This window comes from Oryzias latipes, chromosome 17, assembly GCF_002234675.1.
Source record: "Oryzias latipes chromosome 17, ASM223467v1".
NCBI lineage: Eukaryota > Metazoa > Chordata > Actinopteri > Beloniformes > Adrianichthyidae > Oryzias > Oryzias latipes.
Window position 1 is genome coordinate 22,960,952 of NC_019875.2, and position 15,578 is coordinate 22,976,529.

At 42.3% G+C, this 15,578-nt stretch overlaps 1 protein-coding gene across 11 annotated transcripts in view; it reads left to right on the forward strand.

The window, feature by feature from the left end:
* The window catches only part of pde4dip (phosphodiesterase 4D interacting protein), a 38,704-nt gene that overhangs the window by 14,760 nt on the left and 8,366 nt on the right, over positions 1 to 15,578 (forward strand). For 7 of the 11 annotated variants that reach the window (XM_023965240.1, XM_023965244.1, XM_023965248.1 and 4 more), the window contains exons 1-27: positions 3,029 to 4,781; positions 5,747 to 5,884; positions 5,962 to 6,081; positions 6,165 to 6,257; positions 6,359 to 6,583; positions 6,655 to 6,813; positions 6,901 to 7,002; positions 7,147 to 7,284; positions 7,367 to 7,546; positions 7,630 to 7,824; positions 7,910 to 8,092; positions 8,168 to 8,284; positions 8,365 to 8,445; positions 8,538 to 8,635; positions 8,751 to 8,890; positions 11,292 to 11,398; positions 11,491 to 11,654; positions 11,743 to 11,998; positions 12,158 to 12,365; positions 12,442 to 12,558; positions 12,644 to 12,900; positions 12,979 to 13,193; positions 13,399 to 13,516; positions 13,649 to 13,766; positions 13,857 to 13,911; positions 15,061 to 15,299; positions 15,371 to 15,475. In XM_023965240.1, the coding sequence (XP_023821008.1) occupies positions 3,522 to 4,781; positions 5,747 to 5,884; positions 5,962 to 6,081; positions 6,165 to 6,257; positions 6,359 to 6,583; positions 6,655 to 6,813; positions 6,901 to 7,002; positions 7,147 to 7,284; positions 7,367 to 7,546; positions 7,630 to 7,824; positions 7,910 to 8,092; positions 8,168 to 8,284; positions 8,365 to 8,445; positions 8,538 to 8,635; positions 8,751 to 8,890; positions 11,292 to 11,398; positions 11,491 to 11,654; positions 11,743 to 11,998; positions 12,158 to 12,365; positions 12,442 to 12,558; positions 12,644 to 12,900; positions 12,979 to 13,193; positions 13,399 to 13,516; positions 13,649 to 13,766; positions 13,857 to 13,911; positions 15,061 to 15,299; positions 15,371 to 15,475 (5,188 nt within the window). In that variant the 5' untranslated portion in view covers positions 3,029 to 3,521. Of the gene's footprint in view, positions 1 to 3,028; positions 4,782 to 5,746; positions 5,885 to 5,961; positions 6,082 to 6,164; positions 6,258 to 6,358; positions 6,584 to 6,654; positions 6,814 to 6,900; positions 7,003 to 7,146; positions 7,285 to 7,366; positions 7,547 to 7,629; positions 7,825 to 7,909; positions 8,093 to 8,167; positions 8,285 to 8,364; positions 8,446 to 8,537; positions 8,636 to 8,750; positions 8,891 to 11,291; positions 11,399 to 11,490; positions 11,655 to 11,742; positions 11,999 to 12,157; positions 12,366 to 12,441; positions 12,559 to 12,643; positions 12,901 to 12,978; positions 13,194 to 13,398; positions 13,517 to 13,648; positions 13,767 to 13,856; positions 13,912 to 15,060; positions 15,300 to 15,370; positions 15,476 to 15,578 lie in introns of those variants that run through there. The other 4 variants (XM_023965250.1, XM_023965251.1, XM_023965243.1 and 1 more) reach the window with 3 other exon arrangements.

Sequence of the window (15,578 nt, forward strand, 5' to 3'; positions counted from 1 at the left end):
TCTGTGATTGTAGCAACTGTTCTCTTCAGATTACTCATAAAAACAGTAAGCTTGTTAAAATGATTGCATTGTGGCTTGCTGATCGTGAAGCACTGAAATGTTTCAGAGGAGGTTTGATCTCATTACACAAAGTGCCACAATCTCATTAGGTTGAACTAACAGGAACCCAAACCCACATTTACGTCACTGTCACTACATTTTCTTTTGTCTTTGTTTCAAGCCTACGTTTCTAGAAGTATATTTGTTGTCTGACTTGTTTCTCACTGACTACATTTGTTTTCAGGATCACTCTTTTAACTTGTAAATCAGTTTGAAATGACAGATGCAAATGCACTCATCCAGCTGGCTTCCTGTTCAAAATTTCAACGGAATATACGTGCGAGTGTGGGAACATGCATAGTGTGTGCTTACATTTATAGTATAGTGTAGAATGCCATTTTATGTGTGACTGGTAATAGTTAATGTTATTTAGGCTTCAGGGTGTTTGTTTTTGAGAGTTGTGCTTAAATGACAAGTGTGTCAAAGAGCAGAATTTTTTTTCCGAGGCAGTTCAGAACATGTTTGCGCAATCAGAGTGAAGTAAGAACTTTAAATAAGTGTAAAGGTTGTTGAAACTCTAAATCAAGAGGAAACATTTTGCTTTCACCACAATCAAAGCTGCAGAAACAAAGACCAAGGAGATAACAACATCTAATAGAGGTACAGTTTTATAAATAAAGATTCATTGGGTTTTAGACTGATAAATTGGAGACGGAATGATCACATTAAAAACTTTTATGGACCCATCTGCCAGTCCTGATGTTAAACCCATCCAGTGTGTTTGTATGAACATTTTCATGAGATGTTCTTGTCATTTGTGCGTGAGAGCTGCAGTGTGAAGGCTCCGGTTTCAGCTGAGCTGTCGATAGGTCAGGTTGACCTGTGGGTGTTCAGAGACCCCGGGACTCATATCAAGTTGTTTTGATGTTTCAGGACACCAGCTTTTAAGAGCTTCTAATTACCTCTCCAGACACCACTGACACAGAGCCAATACATGGCTGCTGAAAGGAGGATAGCAGTGTGGCATGAAACTCTAAAATGTCAAAGTTTCTATTTTAGGAGACTGGTTCCTTGTAATTATCAGTGCATCCATACATTTTCAAACCTGTTTAAGGTCTTTCGGGGTCACGAGGATGCAGGAGCCCATCCTAGCTACTGTTGGGCACACACTGGATGGTTTGCCAGTCGATCGCAGGGCCTTGTTGTAGATATATTAAGCTGTAATGCTTATAAGGACTACAACTTGACATGTATGTATGTGAATGCATTTATGAAATATTCTAAAAATTCTGAACAACTTTATAGCTAAATTTGCTCAGATACAATAAAAGGGATATGTTTCTTTAAATCACACGTTAGAGTGAAGAGGATCGAGTAGCAGTAGAGCTGCTGAAAGGGTGATGGGTAACGTGCTCTGGAGTCCCAGCATCACCAGCTTCTGTTTCTCTCAGGCAAACAAAAATGACATTCACTGCATAAGTACACATGCATGGTTAAATTACACATAAGGGTTTGTTGTTTGACTGTCACAATGGCCTCCTTGTTTAAAATCAACACCATAGCAACGAGAGAAAATAAAGAAGAAAAAAACCTTGAGGCACTATTACTGTTTTGTGCTTTTACAAAGATAACTAAGTCAAGCAAGTAAACGTTTTTGCAAAACAAAAAATGTCATTTTTAAACTTATTTTTCACTGTCTTTAACAGAGACACTTCAGATTATATTTAGTATTTATTGTTATGAATTATCATTTCTTTTCTGAAATAATATTCATTTGCAGTCTCTTCATAAATGCCAGCAGGCATCTTTAAATTCTAAATTTGCTACTTTTAGTCACTTATTTTTGACTCATGGCGATGTGGAGAAGAACCATCAGTTACTTTATCTGTGCAAAAACTGAGATTCTTATAGTCAGGAGAGGATTGAGGGAATATTAGTTGAAGTAAAGTAGAATAACCTGATGGAGCTGAACCTAACTCAAGGCCTGGGAGGACACTTTCAACCCCCACTAATATCTGGCCTGCAATTTGATTTAGTAATTATTGTAATTTTGGCCTAGTTACTAATATATTTAGCATTATTCACCCCTATTGTCATTAGGACAACCATTAAGTGAAACAAATGGATAAAAAAAAGCTTTTTTGAAAGAACAGATTATTACATAAAACGTATGAGTTAAACAAAAAAAAAACTAAGCTGGAGATGTATGGTAAGGTTTAAGAGTAAATTTCAAATATTTCAATATTCACTAAGCATAAGCAGAAGTGCTGCCATGTGACTTAACATAAAGAAATAGCTCGTTTGTATAATATTGGGGGGCAAAGGTCAACAATTAGCAAGAAGAAAATATTAATTAGCAGTTTTAGATATTTGCTTTAGCATTTCAAATAAAAACGAAATATTTTCAAATATTTCAGGTGTTTTATAGTCCTCCTTAATGAGGTGACAGATTCAGAATTTAAAGCTTGAAGGTCATTTAAAGTCACAGCTGTAAGGATTTGTACTTTTTATGGTAAAAAATAATAGAAATAAGCTCATGTTTTTGTAATGCTTTTTGTAAATACGAATGAGACGGGTGAACTTTGTTAGAATTTCCTTTTCTAAGAAAGGACTCACAAATAATAATAATAAAAATATTTAAAAGACTCCGTGTTGTTTATTTAAATTAACAAAGCGGGTTGCAGAGCATTTCACCTGTTTAGTCAGGCGCACATAGCTTAGCAAACCAGGCAGAAGGAAGCGACGGATTTCCCAGGGGAATTTTTTTTCTTACTGTTACTAATATGAGTAAACTAAAGCAATTTCTTTGTTTGGGTTTAATTGATATTCCGTTTTCGATTAGATTTATGTTGTTTAGATTCTGAACTCAGTCACTTTGAAGATTTGAGCATCTTCTGTGGGCCACGGCGTGGACCTCCACCCCTATTTTCGCTGAATGGTTCACTCCACCGCCGCAGGTCTGTCTCGGGCAGTCACGTCGTCATCAGTAGCTTCGGCACCGCAGAGGACCGAGTAGTCCGAGGATTTCCACCAAAAGCAGCTCGGAAATGAGCGGACCGACACGAAAACCTGCGGAGGAGTGAGAGGACTGTCCTAGGAGCCGCCGTGGGTCTGTGCTGAGGCCGGTGGATTATCACGGCACCTGATCACGATGACTGAAAGATGCGAAACGGATGTTTGTTACCGGCGTGGAGGATAACTAGACTGGAGAGAGACGCATGCGCCATGACTTTCTGATGCACCTGCATCCATCTCCTGCAAATGCAGCAATGGAGCTGTTTTCAGCACGCCTATTTATTGTTGGTTCTGTCTACCTCATATTTAATTAAATGACACGCCAAAGTGATTTAAGTATTTTTTTGCTCAGAGTTTAAGATTATTTTTAATTTGTAATTTGAAGGACCTGTGCACTCTATTGAAAGCCTGAATAAAATGTGACTTTTAGTGATTTTTTTTTTTTAAAAGCATTGTTTGATCTGAAGATGAAGGAGGCGTGCCGTATCTGTGGACGTGAGCTCTGTGGCAACCAGCGAAGATGGATCTTCCACCCCACTGCTAAACTCAACCTGCAGGTGCTGCTCTCTCACGCTCTGGGACTAGAAGTGACCCGGGATGGCAGAGGAGAGTTTGCCTGCTCCAAGTGCACCTTCATGCTGGGTCGCATGTACCGCTTCGACACTGTCATTGCCCGGGTGGAGGCTCTGTCCATCGAAAGGTTGCAGAAGCTCCTGTCAGAGAAACATCGGCTGAGGCAGTGCATTAGTGGCCTCTACCGAAAGACAAACTCAGACGAGGCCGCTGTAGCCTCTTGTGGAACCAATGAAGTTTCAGGAGATGGCATAGTGGATATTTCCGGTCTAACCCACGCAAAGTACTGTGCCCTGCTCCAGGAGGACCTGGTCTACTCTTTATATGAGTCCTGGGCAGATGACAACATGGATTGCCATCATCACCACGCTCAGTTGTCCGCTGGTCCTGGTTCTGAAGTTACAGGAGTGTCCAGCACTCCCAGAAGATGTCATGGATGTTCCCAGTGGCGGGTGGCAGACTCTGACTATGAAGCTGTCTGTAAAGTACCCAGGAAGCTGGCACGGAGTACTTCCTGTGGTCCATCAACCCGATACTCAGCTAGTATGGTCGGAGCAAGTGTGGCTGTTGGAGGTATGGAGAAAAACTCAGACAAAGGCCCGTCCTCTCAAACGCTCGTCCCTGGCTCTCAGAACCCCACCAGGACGTCAGAGAGTGACCGGACTCTGGCTGGGCGTATAAGCTCCAGCCCCTCAGTTGCTTCCCTGGAGACAGCAGAAGAATACACTCAGTCAAGAGCCACAACAGATGGATTGCTGAACTCCCCAAAGGAAGCAGTAGATGATCACATGTCAGACTCGGTGTCTGAGGAACATGTGGGGGCACCACATGGCCGAACTTCACCAGCATCTAGTCTTTCTCTGGCTCTCTGTTTTGTGCATAGCTACCGCCCCGTCCGAACGGCCAAAGAGAGCAAGCTGCCAGTGTTGCTCCGACATGGAGCTAGCAGTGGAGGCGTGAGGCTGAGCTTTCCTGGTCTGGGAATGTCATGTGGAACTCCAGATGGGGATTTAGACAGCTTCATGCCGACACCTGAACCTGAGCACCCACTGATCAAACTGGATGTTGGGGAAGATCATGACCTGAACCTGTCAGACATGGATGACTTTTTAGCAGATTTATACAAAGAATATCCTCCCCCACGTCCACACCAGGTATAAATGGTGCTAAAAAGACTTCTTCTTTCTTTTTTCTTCATATTTGTAATAAGAGCTGAAATTGACCTTCATTTGGGCTTTTTTTGTCAGCACATCAATTTTCTTTTCGCTCATATTGCCTCAGAATTCTCAGAATTCCTCAATCACTTTTTCTGCTAATCTTCCCATTAATTGGCCCCTAAAGCTGCGTAATAATTATATTTTCCATTGAGCAGTCAAAGTGCATTGGAATGGTTTAAATACTTAATGAGTATTTGAGTGTGCATGTGTGAAGAAACATTTACTACTATCAGTGATGCAGGGAAAAGACTACATGTCCTGACGTGGAGGGATATTAATTTACATATAATTGATAATTTAGTTTAGTAGATTAGGCGTTTTAACGGTGCCGGAACAGTGACGTCTGTTGCAGTATATCATTTTTCTGCTTCAATATATGAAGGAATATATGAAGGAAAACATTCATTTTAAATCTTTTGTGCATTGCAAAAAATAGTAATCCCTTATTTATGACTCTGAGTTAAATATCTATTGTAACAAAAGAGAGTGATACAGACGCTCAGACTGAAGTAGGTTAGATTAGGGGACATTAAGACGGAGTGACTCCTCTACTGGCCTATTTTCACTCAAAACCCTTGAGGCAAAGTCGTGCATGCAATGTCAGACCACCATGAATCTCAACACTGGTTGGCTACTACACTAACACTGTTCATAAGAAACTACTACAAAGAAACACCTTTTACTATGACATTAATTATTAATATCATTCTGTGCTGCACGCTAGCCTTCTTCCTCCTCCTTTTTAGTGTCTATATTAAAAGTCTGCCTTGCAACACTTAAGTGGAGTGTTTATCCAGCTTCATTAGTTTGACACTAAAATGGCTCCCAACAAGCAGATCAACTGCTGGATTTGGTCAGAAAATTTAACAGATTAACTCCGCCCCATCTCCACTCCATTACAGAGCCTGGTTGAAGAGCAGCAGAGTCAACTGAACCAGTATGAGTGCGCTGCTGGTCAGTGTGTCAGCGAGCTGCAGAAGGCCCAGCTCCAGGTCCAATCCCTGCAAGCCAAGATCCAGGAGAGCGAGGCCAACAACATGGTGCGCCGCACAGAGACGGCTGCATGCCGCGATCGAAGCCTCGCTGGCAGCCTGACGATCTGCTCTTCATCCCACAGAAGCTGCAGGAGAAGTTGAATGAGATGGAGTGTGAGCTTCGTTCACTCCGCCAGGCAGCCCAAAGTCAAGAGAGAACCATCCAAGGCCTCACAGAGACCATCGGCACCAAAGACAGCGAGGTGTGTGTAGTGTGTAGGAGAAAAACGTCTCTAATTCTGAGGTCATTCTGAATATTTGTTGTTATAACTTGTGTTGCTTCAAGGCCCAGGAGCTGTACCAGCTGATAGAAGGACAAAACAGCACTCTCTGTAAGCTGCAGGAAATGGTCCATCGTAACCAGCTGTCTCAAAAAAAGGTGAGACTTAATGGACATCATGAACCAGAATCGGTGCCTTTCGGCTATTATTGGATGGACATTAAAAGTTAAAGAAAACTCCCACTTTGATATGTGATCAGAGTTCAGCAGGGGTTGGTGACGGCCTCAACCTCGGCCAGCTACAGAGCGAGCTGGTTGGCCTGCAGAGCTCCCTGTTCTCTCTTGGTCTGGAGCTGGAGGCCAGTCAGAGGAGCCTCAAACAGAGCCAGAGGCAAGGAGATGACCTTCTGAGATTCAAGGACAGACTCGACTCTGATTTACAAGAAGCTCTGCAGCACCGGGAGGCCACAGAAAAACACAATCAGGTTGGTTTGCTGGTGAAAGACAGATTAAGCCAAAAACACGAGGCGACATCTGTAATCTGTCTCTGCTGCAGGATCTGCGCAATGCCCTTCAAAAAACCCGCTGTGAGCTGCAAGCTAAAGAAGCAGCGCTGAAGGAGAGCGAGGCGGAGAAGCAGTTGGTGATGCATGAGAAGGAGCAGAGCATCGCACAGCTCAAACACTCCCTGCAAGACAAGGAGCAACAGCTCCAGGTATTCAACACCACACAAAGTGAGCCTTCAGAATGCATGAAGTCCACACAAGCATGGAGTTTTGATCTTTTAATTTTTTTTCTGTAGGAGTATTCGGAGATGCTGGAATCATCAAGAAGTTCCAAACCAAGAGATGCCTTGCTGGAGAAGTTAAAACAGCGAGTTAAAGAAAGAGACAGAGCTTTGGAGGTAAAATAAATACAGTAGAGGTATTTAAAGATACATTATATTTTATGACAAAAAACATTTTACCTCTGTCTTACAAAGAAGAGATGACTCCAATTTAAATGTAGCCATATCAATGCCTTTTTTCTGATCCTTTGCTTACTCCAGCGCTCCATTGATGACAAGTATCGCTGTCTAGAGGACCTGGAGGGTCAGGTGAGGACGCTGCAGCAGGCTCTCAGGGAGAAGGAGCGAGACCTGGAGAGACTCCGCTGCATTCTGTCAAACAACGAGGAGACCATCACGGTACTGTCTGTCAGCTTACAGCTGTTTGTGATTTTTAATGGTGCGTGTTTCTCTGAATTGTTTGCACCTGTCTCTGTGACAGAGCCTGGACGCTTTGGTGAGAGGTAAAGAGCTGGAGCTGGAGCAGGCAGCAGAAGCCTACAGGAACATCCAGTGGTTGAAACATCAAAGTGAAGAGAAGGAGAGAAGTACTCTGAGAGAGAAAGATGCTATCATTAACCAGCTTCAGGGCGTCCTGCACGCCCGCAGCCAGGAGATACAGGTATCAACATTGACCAGGAGACCTCACATGCTCTTGATGATAAACCTGTGGGAACTGGTTGCTGTTTTTTATGTTTTCTGCAGGATCTATCAGCAAAGCTCATTGCTAAAGTCCAGGCTTCCCCAGCTGAGGTTGTTGAAGAGCTGAAAGCTCGGTTAGCTCTGAAGGAAAAACTCTTTCATGAGCTGCTGTCAGACCGGAGCCGCCAAGCCAGTGAGCACCAAGCACAAATCCAGGATCTGCTCAACAACCTCAACTCCAAAGATCAGTATCTGCAGGTCTGAATGATCAGTCTCAACTAACTCATATCAGCACAGTGAGAAGTAATCAATATTTTCACCATGCATTCTTCATCTTTATTAGGATTACTCCTACAGGCTCTCTGTGGTAATTAAAGAGCGAACAGGTCAGCTGGAGGAGCTTCGCAGACAGCTGACGCAGACGGAGCAGGAAGTGTGTGAGCTCAGACGGGACAAAGAGAGAGATGCGAGAGGGGAGAAGGAGCATCTGCGCAGTCTGCTCAAAGAGAAAGAAGGTTTTATCAAAGTAAGTGGTCATCTCCCTCTATTAGCTCTGATCCCGGGCTTTGTTCCCTGAACGTTTGGGTCTTCTTTGTGCCAGGAGCTGATTCAAACCCAAGAGGAAGCCATGGAGCCATTTTCAAAGGACAATGAGGCTGAAATACAGGCTCTGAAGGAGGAGCTGGAGTTGGCGTTCAAGAAAGAGATGGAAGCTCAGGTGTGTGTGTGGATGTGGAGATAATCCATCAGAAGCTCTTATTGTTTAATAATGTCTATTCTTTGTGTCATCTCCTGCAGAAGGAGCTGTCAGCTTTGCGGTTATCCCTTGCTCACGAACAGTCAGAAGGAGGAGACTCAAAAGGCAGCCCTGATCACCAAGTAGGCTTTGTATCATCTGAGGAACAATTTTTGAATTCTGCCAAAGAAATCTTTGGTTTTGGTAGTTGACCCTGCCTCTTTATGCACTTCAGAGTCAGCTGGAGCAGTTGTTGTCTGAGTACAGTAGACTGAATGACGCCCTGAGGTCAGAGAAGCGATTGTACCAAAATCTGATGCACCAGAATGGCAGGTATGGAGGCTGCCCCCTGATCTTTAAAATCCTTTCTTTCTGTTTCCAAAACACTAACTGGCAGGACCTGTTTTTTTATGAAATGTTGCTTTTTTATTTTTTTTCTACCTTGCAGCTCAGAAAAGGTGCAAGCTCTCCACACTGAGTTAGATTCAGTTCAGGCCCTTCGAGGACAGCTGGAGGAGGTCCTTGCCAAGGCCCGGAGCACGGCCCTGGCGCTAGAAAGGGCGGCCATAAGGCAGCCTGGCTTTGGAGGTGGGAATGGGCGGGGTCCAGCCTCCAAGGCTGCAGGCAGCACTTACTCTAATGCTCTCTGATGCTCAGCACTGACGGTCCTAATGCAAGACCAGGCTGCCAGTGGTCACTGAGGCTCAGGTTTCAGAAACACTGTCATCATAAAGCAAAGGAGTGATGCTTGTCCCATTAAGGAAGACATTTATTTAAACTGTAACCTGAGTCTTAGTCTGCTGGCAGCTCGATCCAGTTTGCACAAGCACTGCTCACAGAGTGTTAAGCTCATTCATGATAACAAAAATGCAACTCAGAGTTTCTACTAATTTATATTAAGTGGATTGTGAACCTGTTTTTACACTTATGTTGGAAAACTGCTTGTTTTGTGGACTGATCGTCTTGTATTGCCATTTCTGTCCGTCATCACTTGCCTCCAGCCTTACTGTCACAGTGAAGCTCCATGTTGTGAAGAAAGGTCACGCTTTACAGTAAAAACATCTGCCATCATTTGCTTTGTCATCTGTCTGTTACCAGGATGAGAGGCCCAGGTTCCCAAACCAAAACGATAGTCAGAATAATGTATGAAGCCCTTTACACACTAACTCTGGACCTACGGAGAACAGCGCAGCGTGTTTTCATAAAAATAAGAAGCAATTGGACCTTTTTTCCAAAATAAAGAAAAAAGAAGCCTGTTTTCCTTATAATCTAACAACTGTTTTTCTCTCGTTCTAGAAAAAAATATGAACTGTGATTCTTTTTTGATGATTCAGATATGTTTATCCTGCATGGTTCTATTATTCAGCTGTTAAATAAAATAGTTTTCTTTGAAATTATGTAGTTATTTATTCTACCAAATACAATTCTCGCATAAATTAGTGTCACACCTGGGTTTTTTTAACTTTTTGTAATCTAAATAAAGCTATGTTGAACCTCCTAAAGGATGAATTTCATATTTTTGACTGGATTTATATATTTAGGGAGTTTGCACGGTTTTATTTGTCCTCATCAGTTCAGCTTTGTGATGCATCTGGATTTTTCGCAGATCTTCAATCTGATCCCTTGAATTTTAACTAAGACTAAGAAATGCAGCTATTATATTATATTTATGCCCCAGTTCTCACCTGTATGGAAAGATGAATACTTGTTGATACTTTTTTTGTGTATTTGACCTGTTTTGAAAATAAATGTGCTGATTTTTTTTTTTTTTTTTTTTGATTGAAAGCCGATCTGGTATGGATTTGTTTTTACTTTGTCTAACTTGGACTTAAAGAACATTCCAAACCCTAAAAATCCTTTTCTTTCCTTTAAATACCCCAGCGGAGTGTTTTGTCTTTTGTCTTTGAACCAGCTTGTCATCTGTTTGTCATGTTCGTCCTGAATTAGTGTTCAAGCTCATATGCTAAGATTTAGGTGACATTTCTGATAAACTATGGATAAAACAGCTGTCAAATGTCCATGTGAGCATCCACATCAAACACAAATGTACATTCAGAGTCCAGTTTTTCCTTCATGCATGATTCTGTGGCATGGTTTTTATGTCTGCATGACTGTCCTGCTGTAATCCCTTGCTGGATAATAACACTATTAAATCATCAAAGGATTTTTCCTGCACTATTGATATCACTAATGCTAAAAAAAAAACAGGTTCTCAAAAACTTCAAAAGTGTCTGTTTTGTTCTGCCCCACATTGCTTCTGGTGTGGACATTGAAAGCTCAGCTAAACTGTTACCAGTCACACTTCTTTAAGATATCCTGCACCAAAAGTTTCAGTCATGATTGACGACTTTCTGTAAGGAGCACACAGGTTCTCCCGACACCAACAACCTCCTGCTACAGTTCAAAAAACGTTTAACCCATAAGAACCCATTTTTCTTCCAAATAAAATTGTGTATTTTAGCACAAACCAAATTGACTAGAGAACCTATTTCTGATGTTTTTTCTGTTACGCTGATGTAACCATGATTTCTTATGGGATAAGTTGTTTAAAAAGTTTAAAATTATGACTTTTTTAAGCAAACATACTCCTTTACACACAATTTGTTTTTGTCCTTTTTACTTTTCTTAGTCTATTTTTACTGAACCTTGTTGCTGTAAGCAAACATCTGCATATATCTGCACACTGTACTGTAGTCTCCATAAATAAAAAATACTAATGATGCAAGGTACATGACCACGATTGACTATTAATTACTGGAAAATCTCAGTCAGTGTATGCAGTCCAACTCACAGACACTCGAAGCTGCCCAGGCTTGACTCTTTTTGGCTTGCCTGCTGCACATGACATAACATTTCCCTCAAGTCCCATGACTTCCAGTGTGGTGATGCTGTGCAGGGACCAGATTCAGAGGGAACGCTACTACAGGAATCAGTTGTGTTTTTGTTTCAAATAAAAGAAGTTGACCTTAAATGGTCTTTATGGTTTCAGAGCTCGGCACGGAGGACGAGGAAGGAGACGATGAAGAAGGTAGCAGTGAGGATTTTACAGACAGCATAGAGGAGGACGACAGTTTGACCAGCAGGAACACTTCTCAGGTATGGAGCTTCTTATATCACCGACATGCTTAAACAAAAAACAGTACGTGATCATGAGAACATTTGTCTTTTTTGTTTTTCTAACTTTCTAGACTTGTGTTAAGAATCAAGGAGATACATTTTTGCCTGAAGGGGTGCAAAAAGAAGAATTATATCAAAACATCCCCCCAGAGGAGACAGAGGCAGCAAGAACAATCCTTGAAGACATAAGATCACAGCTAAAAAAAGATGGATTCACTTCTCTCTCTGAGATGAAGTATTCTTTTCATAATCTCCTTTGAAAAAAAAAAACTTTTTTTCTCCTGCATTTCTTTTTTCTCTGACTCTGAACCCTCTGCTACTAGGAGTGTCTTACAGAAGCTGCAGCAGGAAAACCAGGCTTTAATAAAGAGACTGGAGTGCAGTGAAGCTGCCAGACTCGCAACAAACACACAGAGGAGTCTGAAAGAGGAGGAGGAGGATGACAACAGTAAAGAAGATGATGAAGAGTTGGAAACATATCCAATTATGTCTGGGAAGCGAGGTCCTCCTTGTTTAAGGAGCTCTGAGTCTGGGAAAAGACATTGCAAGAGACCGGACTCCCTGAAGCTGACGGATGTGGTGAATTGTATTCTTTATTTTTATCCTAGAATATGCATTCGTTTATGATTTGTGGTAAACGTTTACGAATGTCCTCAAATGTGATTTTGTGAACCTGTTTGGAACCGAGCTGCCCTCTGGACATTAGTAAGGTCATAATCCTCAACCTCTTATCTGTAGCAGGATGCGAGGCCCTCTAGTGGCAGCAATGAGGTGGGAATGCTCTGGCAGGACATGGAGGGCGGAATCCGTCAACAGGCCACCTGTCTGCGTGCGGATCTGGCCCAGAGCCTTCAGGAGAACAGGGAGCTCCAAGAGAGGCTGATGGTGTCTGAAGCTACTGTCCAGGCTCAAGCTGAACAGCTGAAGGAGTACAGAGATCTACTCAGTGAGTCTCTCAGAGGTGCATATGTGAGGGTACACTGGCATCAAATTAAAATGCTTATTTTCCCCTGTCTGTGCAGCAGAGACATCTGTCCAGCAGGCCAGTAAGCAGGTTCAGGTGGACCTCCAGGATATGGGTTACGAGACCTGTGGGCGCAGTGAAAATGAAGCTGAGCGAGAAGATACCAGCAGCCCAGGTGAGCTTCTGTGGTGTCAAAATCTGACCCCATTCAGCTTCACTGAACCTCAGTACCCATGCTTGGCGTTTTCTCCCCTTCTCAGAGTTTGATGACCTGGAGATGTGTACATCACTGTCCCATCATCAGGACAGTGAGGGCCTGAACAGTGCCTGGTATTCTGAAAACTCCAAGGAGGGTTTAGACATCAGGGATGAGTCGACCCCTCTCCACCACCTGGTCCAAGATCTTAGGTCGCAGTTGACCCGCTGCCACAAAGTGATCCGTGGACTTCAGCTGCGAGTGCGCTCTCTGTCTGCCACAAGTGACTATGCCTCCAGCCTTGAGCGCACCCCTCGGAAAGTACGACTCAGCAAAATCTTCCACTCAAGGTGGTTAGTGGTCCATTCAAAAGCTTTTGGTTTTATTCTGACCTTTCAGGTTAACTGGGCACTTGGGATATCACCAGCTCCCAGTGGGGTTGAAGAAGATGAAGGCTGGATGTCTGACACCCAAGGAGTTCGCCCTACCTCCAAGCCCAGTCGGGAGTTGCAGGAGTTGATGGAGCGAGTTACGTCACTGGAGGCGCAGTTGAAAAACACTGCAGAGGAGGGAAAACAACAGGCAGAGGAAGAGAAATGTGCCACCTGGCCCAGGTGAGACAAATGAGAAAAAGAGTTTAAAAAACCATTAGAACTTAGTGTTGATTCCACCGTTTTTCCCGCTTTATCCTAGGTGCATGGATTTTTATCTAGATCTGGTCAGAGGATGCTTATGACTTGAAGCTGGTGGCACTTTCAAACTACAATCTTTCCTCACAATGTGGCTCTATTTGTATTCTATTTGTATTCCTCGTCACAGGAAGTACAACTCTCTGATCCAAGCACAGGCTCGTGAGCTGTCCCACCTGAGGCAGAGGATGAGAGAGGGGCAGAGCGTCTGCCACATCCTGACCCAACACCTCGGAGACACCACCAAGGTACAGCACACCACACTAAAATGGTTCTTGATTTGGTCAATTCAACACTTTTCTGCTAAACGGTGAGGCTAAAAAAATAGCAACCATTTCTTTGGCATAATATTTGTCAACACTTGGCCTCCAACATTTCAGGCTTTTGAAGAGCTCCTGCGATCCAATGACATCGATTACTACATGGGTCAAAGCTTTAGAGAGCAGCTGGCTCAGAACACTGCTCTGGCTCAGAGAGTCATCACTAAGATTACTGGACGTAAGAAAACATCTTTGCAACATAAAAAGCTGATTTTCTGCTTCAGTGAAAGACAACTGACACTGTTTTCTCCTCCCTCCTCTTTCAAAGGAGAATGTGTTGAAAACATTGACAGCAAAACCGGCCAGGACCTTCTTTCCTTGAAGTAAGTCTTTTTTATCTTGTTAATTTGTGCATAAAATGATTTCATTTACTTTAATTTATGAAGATCAATGCATATATTGTACTTTTGGAAGATGGGAACTTCCAAGTTTTCTTTGAATCACACGGTTTCATCAGTGCTAACAGATTTTGTTGCTGTCCTTGGTTTACTCTGTCATGTGACACCCAGGAGCATGTCAGGAGAGCACCACATGACGGATAACAGGGATGTAAGGTTTCTTTAATCCCTGCTCATAGGTCATTTAAGGTGCTGCAGATTAAGATTAAGAGTCTCTTTGTATTTTTTTGAATATCTCAGTTTCCTAACCTGGTTTACATGTGTACTACTCTTAATACACAGGCTTATTTCAGTGCTCTTCAGGTAAAAAAAGAAAAATTAAAGACACATAGACAGTGACTGCAATTAAAGCTTTAAAGCTGTGAAATCAAGTTTAAATTTCAAATTCAAAGAAAATAAAAAAAAACAAGACTTTTTGAACATCATACACTGAAAAAGGAGCAATTGAATTCAAAACTGCATTTTAAATGTTTTATAGATCATCTGAATAACTTGTTAAATAGAAGAGTGGCCAGAAAGTCTTGTTTTCAGTCTTCTCCCCCATTTCACTTTGGTCATTTTGCTCTTTTGGAAAATCAGTTCTTAAAATTTTTTTAGGCTGAACAGAGTTCTCGGTTAATACATTGCAGAAAGATATTTCCTACATAATTTTTTCCCAGATTATTTCAAATTATCAAGTGGATAAAAAAAAAGTTCTTTTTTTAAATAAAAAACAGACTTTTTTTATTTTTTTTAATAAAAATATGGTAAATCAATGATACTTATATTAATTAGAAAAAACAGGCAACTCTTTTGTGTTTTTCAGTAATGATTTTGTTGTTTTTCGCCAAAATAAAAAGAAAAACCTGAGATATTTTCTAGAACATAAATTATGCAGTAGTTTATTATTAGAAATTTGCCTCTGTTGGTGGCTGAGCAACCCTACTTCCTCCCCTTCCCCTCTCTGTCTCTGCTAACAATGTCTCCCACTAGCTTACAGCCCCTCAAACCCTCAACCCCTTCAGAGTTGGTCTTTAAAAAGAAGGGAAGGGGCTTTTAAGCAGAATGTGTTGCTGGTTTTGTGTGCTTTTGCAGACTGAGGAAAGAGCTGCAGCAAAAAGACAAAATCATCGAATCCCTCCAGACCAAACTGCAGCAGCGCCTCCAGACTCCATCCAGCTGTCATGCTCTCTCCGAGACCACCGACCAGTCAGACAGGACCTCCCTGGTGTCCGATGAGTACCAGACCAATGACGACCTGGAACTCGGCTCTGATTTAGACGCGAGGGAGTTTCAAGAGGAGCACCAGCAAGAATCCACATCAGGAAGAGACGGTAATGTTAATGCTTCGTCTTTTTTTCTGCTGAAAACTTCTTTTTCTTCATCTTCCATTTCCCTCCTGTAGTCCATCCATCTCTTCTTGCTCCTCATTGCTTCCTCAAGTCCTCCAGCAGCTGTCCCAACATGCGTTGCTCAGCCACTGTGGGTCTGACCAGTCAGTCCACTAGAGGTATGAAGCTCATGAATGGGATCAACTAGCTTTTTTCTGTTTTTTTTTATCTTCTTCCTCCTCATTTGTCTTCTGTTTATTTGATTTCTTATCATTTTCCTTC